Raw genomic sequence first — 15,908 nt, 5'->3', positions numbered from 1 at the left:
TATCTCTTTACACTCCTTTTGGAAGTGATATTTTCTCATCCCTCGCTTATTTCTGATGACCTGTGAGGAGAGCATTGGGCAGTATCTCTGAGGTAGAGTAGCTCTCTCCAGTGGAATTTTCTTGGTATTTTTCTCATGGTATTTTCCCTTCCTTGGGGAGGGGTTGTTAGCCTCATGACTTGTGATGTCTATTATAGACCTGTCCACTCATGTGAAACAGTGTTGATCGTGGATGTCCACCAGGAGGGGTTGATTCCCACCTCTCTCTCTTCTGCATCTTGTTCTTTGGAAGCGACTCACCTGGCCCTTCCTTACTCAGTGGGACAAATATGGCTCCATCTTCAGAACCATATACCTACATAATTTATGTGTAATTCTCCTACAGGAGAAATTTCATTGATGATTTTGTAAGTAGAGGGGCCAATTACATTTTATGGGTCTCATGTGTTGACCATTTTGAGGCAACACATCAGCATGCTCTATGGGACAAGTAGAGTCAAATCACCACGCTGGGTAGAAGCACTAGAAAGAGCACTTGATTGGGAGTGCTAGTGTTTGAGATGGGAAGTCAGGACAGACTTTTTTTTTAGGATTTATTTTTTTATCATATGTAAGTACACTGTAGCTGTGTTCAGACACACCAGAAGAGGGTACCCGATCTCCTTACAGATGGTTGTGAGCCACCATGTGGTTGCTTGGATTTGAACTCAGGACCTCCAGAAGAGCAGTCAGTGCTCTTAACAACTTAACCAGCTCTCCAGCTCTCCATCCCCAGGACAGACATTTTATCAGGGGCATGGTCCTGTATCTACTCCTCTCTCTCAAAGCTGCTTGAGTAACAAGAAGTTCTACTTGGCAACGAAGCAGAAAGGCTACTCCTCTTGTATCCTTCCTTTTTGACTCTGCCCATCCTCTTTTTGACTCCAATCTTCCTCTTTGCTCTAAAATCACCACTCCAAGCTACCATCATCAGAGCATTTTTGGCTGAGTAGACTCACGTTCCGTTTCTGCCTTGTGCATTTCTGTCCTTCATTTATGTCATTGCTATTGTATGAAACCACCTGCTTTTCTACTTATTTGTCATCTGCCATTGGATGGTGATCATTTTTAGCTGCATGCAGTCAAGGACTTTTGTCTTATTCACCACAATACCAAGAAACTGCCCCAAATGAATTAGATTAGATTCAAAAGAAGATGCAGACGTCAGGCTGACCATTGAGGACAATTCCAGGGAATGTTCTCAGAAGCTACAAATTAATATAAATGCAAAAGTCCTTGCATATATAAATTAATATAAATGCAAAACTCTGACCAATGGCTGTACTTCCACAGTGAGGGGAGAGTTCTGAAAGCAAATTGTATTATTAGCATCTGATCTCTGTTTGGGCATTTGCAAATTTCAACAAGATGTGCTCATTCTGATTTAGACTTTTTTTTTTTTTTTTTTTTTTTTTTTTTTTTTTTTAGGAAACTTAAATTAGTAGGTAATCTGCTTTCCATAAAGGAGATCTAACTTAGTTATTTAAAACATTAAGGAAAAACTCTTGATTTGTTTATGTCAAGTGGAAGATAGCCTCCTGGGACACTGAAAGATTCAGAAGAATAATGTGGATTAAACACCTGTCCCTCCCCTGAATTTACTAAATGCTGGTCATGTGAGTAGGTGTTCCAGTATCACAACTTTATAAAAAGGGTGGGGGAGGGGAAGGTAAGTTTTTTTTTTTTTTTTTTACTTTAATTACTCTTCACCACAAGATAGAGGGAGGCAAAGGTTGACTGTATCAGCTTTATGATGATGTGAGTTCAGGTTCGAAGCCTCTTTTACCATTTGCCAGCTGTGCAATAATGGGGAAATTACTCTAACATCCCCCACCTTCCACCTGTGTCCTCTGCAAATGATGTCCCACTGGATTTGAAGCTGAGGCCACTGACTTGCCTTTAAATATTTACTTTATACTTATTTATGTGAGTGTTTCCCCTGCATCTGTGTATGTGAACTGTTGTGTGCCTGGTGCCTGCAGAGGCCAGGAGAGGGTACTGGATCCCTGGGAATGGACTTAGGGCCCAGTGTGAGCTAACATAGCCATGCTGAGAACCAAAATCTGCCTCTTCTGCAGTTCTCTTACCCTCTGGGCCAGTTCTCCAGCCCCTGACCCACTAATTCTTAATTATGTTTGGTTTAAATTATGTCTGTGACTTAGGCTCCAACCAGCACTGTAAAATAAAGCTCATAATACCTACAAAGGCCTCTCATGGTTACAAAGAATATTAAATCTGCCTATCCATCCATCCATCTATTGATTTATCTATCATTGATCTATCTATCCATCCATCCACCTATCCATCTATCTATACATCCATTATCCATCCATCATCTGTCTATACATCCATCATCTATCTATCTATCAATCTATCTCTATCTATCTATCTATCTATCTATCCACTATCTATCATCTATCTGTCTGTCCATCTATCTATCCACCATCCATCTATCTATTGATTTATCTATCGTTGATCCATTTATCCATCCATCATCTATCTATCCATCCATCCACCTATCCATCTATCTATCTATCCATCCATCCATCCATCCATCCATCCATCCATCATCTCTCTATTTCTCTATCCATCCACTATCCGTCCATCATCTGTCTGTCTGTCCATCTATCTATCCGCCATCCATCATCTATCTCTCTATCTGTCTATATGCCTCACACTATTTTTGATTTGGTTTACATGCCTGCAATGCTTGCAATCCTTGACCAAGGACGCCATCTTTTAGGTCCACTCTCTAACCTGATTGCTGTGAGAACTTTGCTTAGTCATTTCTAGAAGGTTCCTTATTAACTCTCCTTGGTGTCTTCAGAGTCGCTGCTGTCTCTGGTGAAAAGACAGCTAAGGGAAGGCAGGCCGTTCTCCTACAGCTTCTCCTGCTTTCTATAGGAAGAGGAGCTGAGGGAGGAAGGCAGTCCCAGGTCTCTGCATGAGAAGCAAGCGTACTTCATAAGAATTCCTCACGTCTCTGGAGTTGGGTATTTAACAGTGCTGTCAGCTTCATCTCTGTCGCAGGAGAACATGTTCTGGGTGGTTCCTTAGATCTATCTATCCATCCATCCATCCATCCATCCATTATCGATCCATCATCTACCTGTCTATCTATCTTACTGAGAGAGCAAGGCCTGCCTTGATATCCAACCTCGTACCACCCAGAATGAGGTATGTGTACCTCAAAAATTCTTGAGGGACCCCTCTCCCTCCAGCACATTTGTGTCTCTTTCTAGAATATGAATATGGGAAAGAGCTTAGGTAGTGATTTAATTAATCTTCCTAATTATGGACAAACCATTGGCACATAGCTATTTTCATCTTGGGATTGTATTTTCATAAGGGTATTTAAAGGCTCGACTTTTCTTTTTTTCTTTTTCCTTCCATGAGTGTCTCATCATCCCTGTGCAGTATAATGGTTAATTTTAGGAACTCTGAGTTTGATTTGTATTTAAGATTTTTTTACAATCTATATATAGGTTGGCCTTTAATAATCATTTATACATTGCTTCTTTTTATATAGGTCATGTGTTCTCCTGGGAGGGTAACAAGATTAGAAACAGCAAATACAGTGCAGAATAAATTAAAATGCTTCAAACTGCATTATATAATTTCAGAAAATTGGTTTCACACTGAAACGTTTAAATAAGAAAAGAAAATGAGTTAAATAAGAAAAAAATAAACCCACTCCCTCAGTGCATAGCAGTATGGCCATTGTTTAGCAAGTTTGACCTTAGAGTGAGGATGTCTGGCTTCTCCTCCTAGAGTGATGCAATGCTGCATCAACCTGACCCATCTGGCCACTAATAGGTAAAACTATTATTATTTTTCTACATTTTTTTTGTTATTACAAAAGGCTGGTTTCATTCTTGTGGAAGAAGAATAATATTTATTAGTCAAAACACCATCCTAACAGTAATTATGTTTTCGTATATAACTCTCCAAAATCATACAAAGCAATGCTCTTACATTTGGCACTGTAAACTCAGAGGTGGGTGTGGAATGGGAGGGGCGGGACAACGCACTGCCAATCAGTCCGGATAACCGGAAGTGGATTCTCCCATCCTGCATGAAGGTAACACAGCGCTCTAGGCACACTATTATTCTGGCCGGTTTTGTTTGTTTCTCTGAAGTTCAGCATCGCTTTGCTTGTACTGCATCCTCAGGGTTTTTTCAGTTTCTCTATTCGCGCGTTGAAGACCTCTTCCTGTACTTGCAGTTTTTCGTTTATCTCGTTCTGTGGAGACAATCATATATATATATATATTTTTAAAAAGTGGTTATGATGGAGATATCTTTGGCTGCACATTGTCTTGTGGTTTTGACATACGATAGTGCCTAAAGACAGACATTATCCCTCACGCACACCTTCCTGTTTTGCAGACAGAGCTGTGTTCCAGCCTGTGGTGATTGGATAGCACTTTATCGTATTTCTCTGCACATTCCCAATGTAAAACATGTCCACCGTGGACAGGAAGTGGTATTTGGACAGCCATTTTTTACATAGTCTCATGGTGGAAGATAGGATAACTGATCTGCATTTTCCAGACGCGTTTGCCAGTGAGGGCTGAATCAGAGAAGCTACTCTGGACTTGGTCGGTGCGGTGTTGTGGGCCCCTTCTCCCCCTTGTTTTGGCCTGTCCTCTAATGTCCTCTATATGGGATTCCTGGAGCCTTCAGTGCATTTAATAATAACACAAAAGAATCTCACAATTAGGATAGCTCTCATAACTAAGAGTATTCATCCTACAATTCTTGCATGCATGCCATATATATAGTTGATATGGGAAACATATATAATGTATAGTTAAATTATATTAGTATATAATATATAATATATAATGTTTAGGAATAAATACACACATATATCAATATATTTATATTTATGTATATATGTAATATTATATGTTTTATAATATATAAATATATATTATATAAATAACTATTATATATATTAATATATAGTTGATATGGGAAAAGACAAAACAAAACCTCTCATAAGCAATTGGTGGCAGGCTTTAGGGGTCATGGCAGCCTCTGGAGATGATACCATGCACCCTGTGCACACTAACATCGCTACCTCTGTAATTCCAGAAATGCAACTCATTACATTTGCACATTATCTCAACGCTAGAGGCTCGGGAAATGCTTTCCTTTTGATCAAGGATGAATGATACAGTTGCATACAGGGACAACACAGTTGGGAGGCTTGTTACTGTCTGTCGGAGTGACTAGAGAATAGGACAAATGTATGGAGAACACTTTAAACTCCTGTGTGTGACTGAGTCAAAGTCTAGAACCTTTAAGCACGTCACGTAATTTGACATCTTCAGGCTGTGTTTTAAAAAGGGGAAAGACCCCAGTTTCATGAGCAGATATGATTAAAAATATTTTTATGTTTATGTAATTTTTAAGAAAGTCATTGTAATAGGTAATTTTGAAATGTTTTCCCTGATTACCATTTTAATGAGGTTGGTTTTCACTTCATGGGAAGAGTTGATATTTCTAACAGCTCACATTGGTGTCAACAATTGTAGATTTGGGATTTATGAGTATAGAATGAGGCAGGGCTTTTAAGGTTGTTGTGGTTGTTGTTGCTGTTGTTGTTGTTGTGGTTGTGGTTGTTGTTGCTGTTGTTGTTGTTGTTGTTGTTGTTCTTCTTCTTCTTCTTCTTCTTCTTCTTCTTCTTCTTCTTCTTCTTCTTCTTCTTCTTCTTCTTCTTCTTCTCCATTTCCTCCCCCTTCTTCATTGTTTTTCTTTGTTAGTGGTTGAGTGGATGAGGCAGGAGGAAGGAATAAATGGTCCCCTAGTTGTCCTCTTTCAGGGATGCTCCCATGCAGTTCTTTGGCAGAACTAAAAGGATCACGGCTTGTGCACTATCATCTAGTCCATGGTCTGGTTTGGCTAGATCCCTCTGGACAAGCCCCGCAACCTTTTCGACTTTATGTGGAACACGGAATAGTGCAGAGTTAACGCTGTGCCTCAGTTTTGCATTCATAATCCCAACTCCCGATTTCACAATTTACTTCACTAACGGCACAGTGCACTAAGGTATTATCATGAAATATTAAAAATTATCATGCCTTACGAACTGGCACAAATTTATGGAATAGTGCACCATGTAGGTGTTGACACGGTCTGAGGAAATAATTTTGACCCAGTTCTGAAGGGTTGGGATGACACGTTGTAGCCGGGAGGTGGGCTTCTCCTTTCGAGGAGGCACTTCCGTGTCCACCCATCGTCTCGTGATTTTCAGAGAAGCATGGTGGGGCTTCCACCTCCCAGCTTCTTCGGCATCTCACTGAGGTTTTCACAAGGATCTGGAAACTCTTCTTCTTGTGTTTCCCTGGGACAGTTTATCACACTCTGTGTGGGTTTCAGAGAGAAGGTTCCTGAAGGTCACATGTGGCTAACAGGAGTGGAGAAAACTTACAGGTCTTCAGACCTTGGTGGTTCGTGCGTTAGTTTAGCTACAAATAGCAGAGTCAGAACGAAAGGAATCCACGTCTACCCAAAGGATCCCTTGGCTTGCTGTCTCCTTGTTCTTCTTTACAATGCTGCTGAGCAGACCTGTTACCTTCAACTTGGGGCTGAGTCTTTTTCTGTCTCCTTTAGGAAATGTTCTGAAACCCCTGCCCCGTGATCAGTCGCTTTCACCCACCACAACCTCGGATGACTTTTCTAACGTGTCATCCAAAGCTGTCGTAATGTAACTTACACAACATACATAACTTTTGTAATGTAATGTAACATAAGACTTCATAAACCGCAGAGTGGCAAGTTATGGTCACATTATTTTCCCACATTATTTTATTCATTTGCTGTGTCAGGGCCAACAGCCAACCTTTAATGCCAGAGTCCAACATTCTCATTCCCAATTTTCTAAAATATGATTCTTTAAATACATCAAAGTTGCTTCCATTGGATCTTTTTTTTTTTTATTATGCAGTTTGGGGCCAAAGTAATTTCATTTCAAATGTATCTTTAAAATGAAAATATCTAGACTATATTGGCTTAAAGTGTTTGGTCTATTCCGTGTCATTTTAATTGACATCTGAGGGCCAAGAGAACTTCATTCTTAATACATCTCTGAAATTCCGAAGTGAATTGTAGGAAAAAAGGAAGTGGGTAAACATAAAAATTGAGGACTTACCCTCCATTTTGGGAGGTTCTATATTAGGGAAGTGGATATTGGCTTGGAATCACGACAGAGAACTAGCTCTGATCTAATGTGCTGAAACATGAAGTCTCTATTGACCTTTTCTGCAAAAACTGCAATAACACTGTGGCTTTTAAATAAAGAGGAAGAAGAAAACCATGGAGCGATCACAAATGCTGAGAGGAAAAAAAAAACTGTATTCACTGAGTGCTTATGTCAGATTCGTGCTTTCAGTGTCCACGCAGGAGCAGTTTTGAAAAGGGGCGTGGCAGGTTTTAGAACAAGGATGTCTTAGAAGTGGAAAGTAGCTCAGCCCATCGACACAGGACAGAACTGACGGGAGGCTCAGGGCAATCATCAGGGCATTTGTCCAAGAGGGAGGTAGGCGAGGGGGAAATCCCAAGGCCACAGGTGTATTAACGGAGTAGCCTGCACCCTGCGTTAGACGTGTGTGTGGTTTCCTTGGATGGCGCTGGAGTTGCAGCCCGGATGAAGCTCATAGCACCTGCTGAACCTGCTAAGCCTGGGAACCATCGGCAAATGGCAATCTGTCTGAGTCCCATTCTTTTGATTTGTGGTTGGAAGCGTCCTCTTCTCTTGCGTGGAGCTTAGCAGGATTGCAGAGAGAAAATACACATGGTGGTTTGCTATCTTGAGACGTTGTAGAAATCCATTATCATTTTGCCATCTTGCTGGGGGGGGGGGGGAACAAACCAGCAGTAATTTGGCCCATGCTGATTAGATCCGCCCAGTATGGAGAGGTTCACAGTGCCTATAGGGTCTGCGGGTCTCCCTTCTGCTCCACGTCCTCCCGCTGTGCATACCGCACTCAAGTGTGGAAGTTGTTGAACTTCCAGGGTGGCTTTATGCTGAAGAGAACAAACACATAGACTAATCCTGCTCACTCTGTCAAAGAAGGGAGGTACCGATGCTGCAGACTCTGACGCTTTTAAAAGAAAATCATCAGCGGAGGGTTAAAAAATACACAGCTCCCTTCACAGAGCACGGCTTTGGTAAAGATGGTTTCAATTGTGGGTCCTGCAAACAATTCTCTTGCTTGTCTGGTAGTTCCTCGGCGATAATTTCAGAGCTGTGGGATTTGCAAAGGAGCCCCGGGCCATGATTATACGTAAACTATATTTAGAGGAAATGTTATCAAATCTAAAAAGGAGGTATGTTCCGAACTCAGCTTAATTCAGCTGCACTCTGCCCTTCTACACAGTAACTAGTTATTACGCTCACAGGGCCGTTAACAATAGGCCTTTGTGTAAAACGTGTTCTTCCACTGTTTCTGGTAAACACTAAACACCCCTTATTAAGCTGGGGACTTTGGCTGATTCTGTTGGCACCAGGTCATTAAACGCTCGTGTAAATATTGCAATAACGATTGACGATGAAACGAGTAGCAAGGTATGCTAGGGACAACCGAAGTTCTTTTGCTCTTCCCAAGTTAGTTATTAATACAGTGTGCTTTGTTTATGCGGGCCCCGAGTGCAGATGAAAGAAATAAATAAATCTTCCCCTCAGATGTATAAGTGTTGTTGTGATATATGGTCATTTCTCAAAATAGGCAATTTACATCGTTTAAGCATCTGGCTTAGTTAGGAAACACGTGGATTCCTGTAAGTCATTACGTGAAGGTAGCAGTAGGTATTTGTTCCTTGGACAGAACGGCCAAGTATTAAACACAAAACTACCCTCCGAGAGGTGACGGACAGCTGCCTACTACTTATTTGGCAGGGCACCCTTGGCACAAATGGCTTAGCAATTAGTGACCTAAGAAGACAGGAAGTGCCTGAGAAGAATTGCAAACCTGATGCGGTGTGAGGTGACTTAGTTAAGCACGCTGTGGTTGTCTTTTTAGGAGCCCTGGTCACTCAGCTCTTGAGTAAGGCCTGTTTACAGTGTGGTGTGGCTCAAAGTCTTCACCTGGGGCTCCTTGTCTGGGGTCTTGGCGGTGAGAGGTTTGGCAGGCTGATAACACATGGCACATGAGGTACTGCTGGCCGGCTCTGTTTTTTATGATCTTGCTGAATCCAGAAGACTCAGCAGAGGCTTATGTAGCCTTGTGATGTAGAGTGTGCAAACCATAAACCCCATCGCTCTTGCTTGGCCAGAGCAGGGCAGGGTTTACAGAGGTCGAGGCTGACACTGCCTAACTCGCCAAGCATAACGGGGGGGGGGGGGGGGGGGACATCACCGTCCTTTCTCACTCAAGTACCTGCATGCTCATCAGAACCTCGTCGGTCACTTGCTCCAGGGCTGATTTTACGTCATCAATGGTGAAGCCACCTAAGGGATCCTCCTCTCCCATTTCGCTCTCCAGCAGGTGTTCCTGAGAACCTTGCTCTTGATCTAGCGCCTAAGACAGTGGAAATAAACACATTCAGGCTCTGAAAGGAAGGGATATTGAGGGGAGCACTTGAGTGCTCAGGGATTTATGTGCAACCTCAAACTCCTCCACCATGTGGCCCTACCAGGACCAGGGTCGAACTGGAAGGAGGCACTGATTTTACATTACCACCTATCTTAAGGGATGACGAGAGACTTGGGGGGAATCTTAGTGGTGAAGCCTGGGCAGGATATGGGGAGGAAAAGAAAACAAACCCTCCAGACCACCATCATCTGGCCTGTGTGTGAATCAAGTCTAAAAGGAATATTGGCCGGGAAAACCATCAGAGGCAGGGGCAAAGGCATGGCCAAGCCTACCTTCTGTTCCGTGTCCGGCATTGGCAACGGCTCGATGTAGGCTGAATACGTGTCCAGTGAGATACCTTCTTCCAGGGGGGCTGGGAAAGGGGAGTCAGCAGGCTTGACAACCTCTATGGTTTGCTGGAAAAGAAGAGCTTTTGGTGAGGGGGCTGTTCCCTCCCAGGACGGTCATGCAAAATTTGGTGTCTTACTTAAGTACCATCTGCTTCAAGCCATTGAGTCAGTCGCCCTCCTCGTTGCCTCCATGCACCATCTCACACTCACGACTAGCATCATCTTCTTAACATTTCTGGACTCTACGGTTGAGGGTTCACTCAGTTGCCTCCATCTCTGCACCATGCCCCTGCCTCTTACTCCTGTTTACTAGCTCTTTGTAGGGGGAGAGCCATGCCTCAGATCCCGTCTATCTGTCTTCCCCATTTGCAGCAGAAAGTTTGGTCCCGATCGAGACAATTTAGCGGCATGCCGGAGCTCCTGTAGGTACAAACAGACTGGCTATCACCAGCCTGGGGCAATAGGGCCTGCCTTTGCTGAGGACCTGGGTTGGAGCCTCAGGACCCATATGAAAAATAAAACAACCGCAATAAAACAAAACAACAACAAAAAAAACCCAAGCCAAAACAACAACAACAACAACAACAAAAACAAAGCTAAACATGGTGCTATGTGGTTATAATCCCAGTCCTGAGGAAGCAGAGGCTGGAAGGTCCCTGAGGATCATTAGTAAGCTCCAATGTCGGAAAAGAAAAAAAAAAAAGAAAAAAGAAGAGAAAAGATAAGACAGTGCTATACAGCAAGGATATATATATATATATATATATATATATATATAGAGAGAGAGAGAGAGAGAGAGAAAGACAGACAGAGAGAACCTAGCAGTGGACACACTAGAATTTCTGAGGCTTGATGTATATATAAGACCAGCACACAGACTCGACAGAGGGACTCATGGCAAACTCATGACAGAGTGGGACTTCCCTGCAGGCAGCTGGTGGTACGTTGCCAACAGGGTGCAGATGCAGTGGAGGAAGATTGTCAGAAACAGCACTGAAAGATATGGAGAACCTTGGACGGCAGAGTCCGTCTAGCCACCGCGGCGTGGCGTGGAAGAGGAGATGGGGTTACTAAGGGCATCGAGCCTCTGCATCTTTTAATCACTTCCTCTTGTTCTAATTCTGTGATTAGCAGGCAATGTTTTTAGCCATAATTTAATTTCCCATCTCAGTTGATCTGCAAAGACATGGCCACTTGGGTGTTCTGGTTTTTATGTCTTCTACATACCTCAGTAAAAAAAAAAAAAAAAATCAATAGCTTGTTCCAATTTACATAGCAAACACTCATGAGCTCGTCAGTGAAGTTCTGAGATGAAGTCACTCAGTGCTCTGCTAACAAGAATTGGACCTGAGGATACGGAGTTTGAAGAACTATGGAAAATCATCCCCTACCCCATTACCATGTTAGGACACTTTTGGGGCGAGAGAATTGCACAGGCATTTCTAACTTCTCTGTTATACCCTATCATTGAAATATTAATATTAATATTCCTTGACAGGTTTTGGATAGTGTTAGAGAAGAATTTGGTGGGTTTCTCAGCATGCATGCATTTGGACTGAATTCATCTCATTAATTTTTGCATGAGCATACGAGAGGTTGCCATTTAGTTAGTGGTTGACATATAGAGGCAAGGGTATTCGCAATGGAGAGGTAAAGGGATTGAGCCAAGATCAAATAATTATGTAGTGACGGCAGTCGTATTAGAGCCCACGGCAGTGGCCCTAAGCTTTGGATGTTTTCCGTAAACTGTAATTTATCATCAAGTGGTCATCCTGGGAAATTATTGATATTGCTAGGCCTTTAATTTTTATTCTGGTGGATGATGTCATTCCTGATGTTTATCTCTGGTAGATTAAATGTTCACTAGAATGTTGAGGAGACATCAGGACAGTAGCGTTCTCTCCAGGTCACTTTCTTAAATGTTCACTAGAATGTTGAGGAGACATCAGGACAGTAGCGTTCTCTCCAGGTCACTTTCTTAGGGTGTTATTTTCTGCTGCATGAGGGATCAAGAACCCACGTCTCTTAACTGTTATATGAAGTCCCCCCACCCCCATCATGATTGACCTGCGGGAATTGGAGACCCGGGAAGGAATGGGGTGTTAGCTTGGAGGCACGGACTTTAACTTATGGTGAGAAAAACACAGTGTATGTAGTGCAGGGTGTGTTTGGGGGTGGCAGTGACAACCCTGACACTGGAAATGAAGAATCAGAGTTCACTGGCACTGAGCATGCGCTGATGGGTGGGTTAAAATTGCTTTGCATTTCAAGCAAATAGGATGCTGTCTTGTTTACTATCACCATGTTCCTGCTGTGCTCCGGGCACACAGGCTGGGGTCTTCTGCTTGTTGACCCTCATCTACTGACATTCTTTACAGAGAGCCTCTCCTTTTGATGAAGCAGAGGCCACGATCTGCCCTCTGCTGTCCTGGTCCTTCTCAGATTCTGCAGTTTACTGCAAACAGGTGGTTGTGTTCAGCACGTCTTATATTTTCTTCCCCACACCTCTGTGGTCTGGATTGATCAATTGACTTCTTTTTAAAAGATATGTGTGTGTGTGTGTGTGTGTGTGTGTGTGGTGTGTACCGGGGTGTCTTGGATGCCAGAGGAGGGCCTCAGATCCCTGTAGAGCTGTAGGTAGTTACAAGGATTTTTGAGGTACCGAGCATGGGTGTTTGGAACTGAACTCAGATCCTCTAGGACCCTACCCACTGAGCCATTCTGCCCTCCCTCCTTTCTTTTTTTTCACTCTGCCTGTCTCTCCCCCTTCTATGTGTATGTGTTTATGTATGAGTGCATGTGTGACTGTATATGAGTGTGTATATGTGTCTGTGTACATGTGTATATATGTAAATGTGTACATTTAATGTGCAATTGTATGTGTGCCTATGTGTATGCATATATATGCAAACTAGCATATGTATGTATATGTGTGTCTGTGGGCATGTATAAATGATGTGCATGTGTATATAAGTGTATACGTGTATGAGTCTATGTTGTGTTTCACTTGTGTGTGTATGAATGTGTGTGTTAATGTGTGTGTGTGTGCCCTAGCACACGTGTGGAGACTTGGGTCTCCTCTGGTTTCACATTTCCTTTCTTTGAGAGATCGAGGCTTCCATTTATTCCCAGAAGCTGAAATTATGGCTGACAGTTGAGGTTTTTCTTTCTCTTGATTTTTTAAATGTGTGTAGTTCATATAACTATTAAATTGATTCAATTCATGCACAGGAGGGGGGGGGGTGAGAGTTTCTTTTCTTCGCCTGCTCTGCATACTGTTAATGAACCAAACCGCAGCTGTTTCTCTCTTTCACGAAGAATTAAATTTAGCTGTGTTAGGCAGTAGACGAAGGTGCAGTTTTAAATACAGAGTTTGAAATAAACAAAAGGCTCCCAAGTATCACAGTGAGTTTTTCCTTATGGAAAGTGGTCCCCTTCCTTAAAAAACAAGTCCAAGGGAAATTGGAATCAATAATTGTGGTGAGCACACGGAACCGGCAACCATGCTTAAATGAAGCCGTCTGATGCAATACTTTCTTTAAAAAATACAATTAGGCCTTTGTATTTTTTTTTTTAACAAAACCTCATGTTTTACAACATTGCTGGCTCTGTAATAAAATCTATTTAAAACCGAGAGACATGGTCAGCTTTATTGAGTTAGATTTTTCTCGGAGAACATTATAATTTCCTCAAGTCTATGAATAGTTGAAGCAAATTAAATAAAGCCAGTTTTATAACTATTTTTATACATTCCTGTAGGATGGCAATTTTCTCATGTTTCCCCCCCCCACTCAAAAGTCTGAATATGTTACCTTTTAAATCTGGAAAAATAAACCAGAAAACGGAAAAAGTATCTTTATTTTTTTTTTTTAAACAAGGCAAAAAACAAAAACCTGAATCCTAACCTATTTGGTCTGAATTTACCCATCTCATATCCCTTTCCACAGAAGATTAGCACCCATGACATTCAGACCAAGAACCAAAGGGAAATGCTTGGACTGACTTGCCTTAGGCATAAGGCTGAGCTTAAAAGGTAGTACTCTCTGATAGATACATGTATCCATTTGGCCAAATGACTGGGTTTGCTTGACTTTCAAATACCCCCTAAATATAACTTTGGATGTCAAGCAATCAATGTGTTTCTCTTGCCGTTTCTGGATGCTTGCCCGCAAACAGATATAATAAAAACAACCACTTTGCTTCATGTGAACTACATAACTATATATATACATATATACACATCTATGTATATATATTCTTATTATGATCAGGCCATTTGAACCAAGGTGAGCACATTAAAAAGCTCTAATAAACAGGAGAAGAGATTTCTAAACAGAATAATGGACGGCTAAGCGAACATGCAATAAATAACATCCACAGATGTGGTCACTTGCAAATTAGTTTTGCATAACTTACTTTCTGCATTTCCCCCAGATGTTATCTGTTACAGGGAAATTACCTGAAGCTGGCTATATTGTTCTTTGTGTGCACATTAGATTTGCGTTATTTGCGATGGCTTGTGATCTGTGTTTAACTTGACTTGTGCTACGGTATTTAAGGAATATCAAATGAATGGCATAATTTAATACTCATCAGCACAAAACTCCACCATCAAATATTGTGTCTTTTTTTTTTTAAGTAAGCCCTTTACTTACGAGCCAAATGAAATCACTAGAAATCTTTTGAAATGTTGTGTTTTCAATATGAATTGGATAGCCACCATGGGAATAAATGCTAGGAATTTCAACCTCTTCTGGAGGGTCAGTTTTGCTCTGAAAATATGCTTATAGGGAATAAGACTCCCTTTCCAGATCTTCATGTGCCTGAGCATCCTGTGAGGATGGGATGTCACATGTTGTGGTACACTCCATTCCTTCTCCTAGACGATGTGAACTAACATACCAACAGCATTGACTGCCATCATCCACGCATCCTCCTTGGAGAATGGGTGAGCCACGAGAGGCTTGTGGGTTATGTTTGTAACATTATCCTTACGGTGGTACATTTGCAGATCTGTTATTAGATCGTCTGTGATATTAAAGAATCTAAGGAGACGACAACATTCTATTATTTTGAGTGGTTAGAAAAAAGCAAGAGTAAAAAAAAAAAAATCTACTTCTGTTGTGAGCCAAAGACAAAAAAAAAAAAAAAAAAGTGGGCTTGCTTTGAAAAGACATTTGTTTGGAATTGTTGAAGGATGACTTCATATGTAAATCAGAACTTACTAAAATATGTCAAAAGTTTCAGAAAGCGAGCTTGGTTGCCAACTTTCTCCACTATTAATGGAAGGGAAAAGACACACACAGAAAAATTCCTGTAAAGTTTTAACTGTCTACCCTCCCCGCCTCCCCCCATCCCTCCTCACCTCTTCCCCCACCCTGCTCCCTCTTCCACCCCTACTCCCCTCCTGCCCCCAAGGAGAGGCATGCCTAGTTTACAAGTCTAATGAAGAAGAAGTGCTGTGTGCTTATGGAAAAACTTTAACAACAACAACAACAGCACCACCACCAGGAATGGTGCCCTGTTGCCCACAAAACACTGCATCTAAATGACACCTGCAAGGCCACAAGAAGGCCATAAACTGAACGTGAAAAGAGGAGATTCAAAGGCAAAGATGACCAGAGAAACTTCTCAATCCATTTCTGGAGTAGTTTTCCCTTTGTGATCCACCCCTTACAAACTTATCACTATACCCAATGCTGCAGATACCATTTCCTCCTTTCCCCCTTCCTCCTCCCTCCTCCTCTTCCTCCTACCCTCCTCCCCTTCCTCTTCCTCCTTTAGTTTTTTTTTTTTTTTGAACTTGGAAATGCACAAGCAGCAGATTAATTTTTCTCTCCTATGCTTAATATGCAGTATTTACATTTCGAAAAGGTTCAGAACGTTGCCAGGCTCCTCCTGCAGGCTGTGAATTGACATCTAAGAAAGAGTGCTATTT

At 41.9% G+C, this 15,908-nt stretch overlaps 1 protein-coding gene across 4 annotated transcripts in view; it reads right to left on the bottom strand.

Moving 5' to 3' along the window:
• Positions 1–3,917: 3,917 nt before the first annotated feature.
• Cabcoco1 (ciliary associated calcium binding coiled-coil 1) overlaps positions 3,918–15,908 on the bottom strand; it is a 100,766-nt gene continuing 88,775 nt past the window's right edge. For all 4 annotated transcript variants that reach the window (XM_052163498.1, XM_052163499.1, XM_052163500.1 and 1 more), the window contains 3 exons: positions 9,914–10,036; positions 9,426–9,566; positions 3,918–4,282 (listed from right to left, as the gene is read on the bottom strand). In XM_052163498.1, coding sequence (XP_052019458.1) covers positions 4,208–4,282; positions 9,426–9,566; positions 9,914–10,036 — 339 coding nt within the window. In that variant the 3' untranslated portion in view covers positions 3,918–4,207. The remainder of the gene's footprint in view (positions 4,283–9,425; positions 9,567–9,913; positions 10,037–15,908) is intronic.

Source organism: Apodemus sylvaticus, chromosome 19, assembly GCF_947179515.1.
Source record: "Apodemus sylvaticus chromosome 19, mApoSyl1.1, whole genome shotgun sequence".
NCBI lineage: Eukaryota > Metazoa > Chordata > Mammalia > Rodentia > Muridae > Apodemus > Apodemus sylvaticus.
The sequence above is the reverse complement of the archived record's forward strand: the minus strand, read 5'-3'. Positions and strand labels throughout refer to the sequence as shown.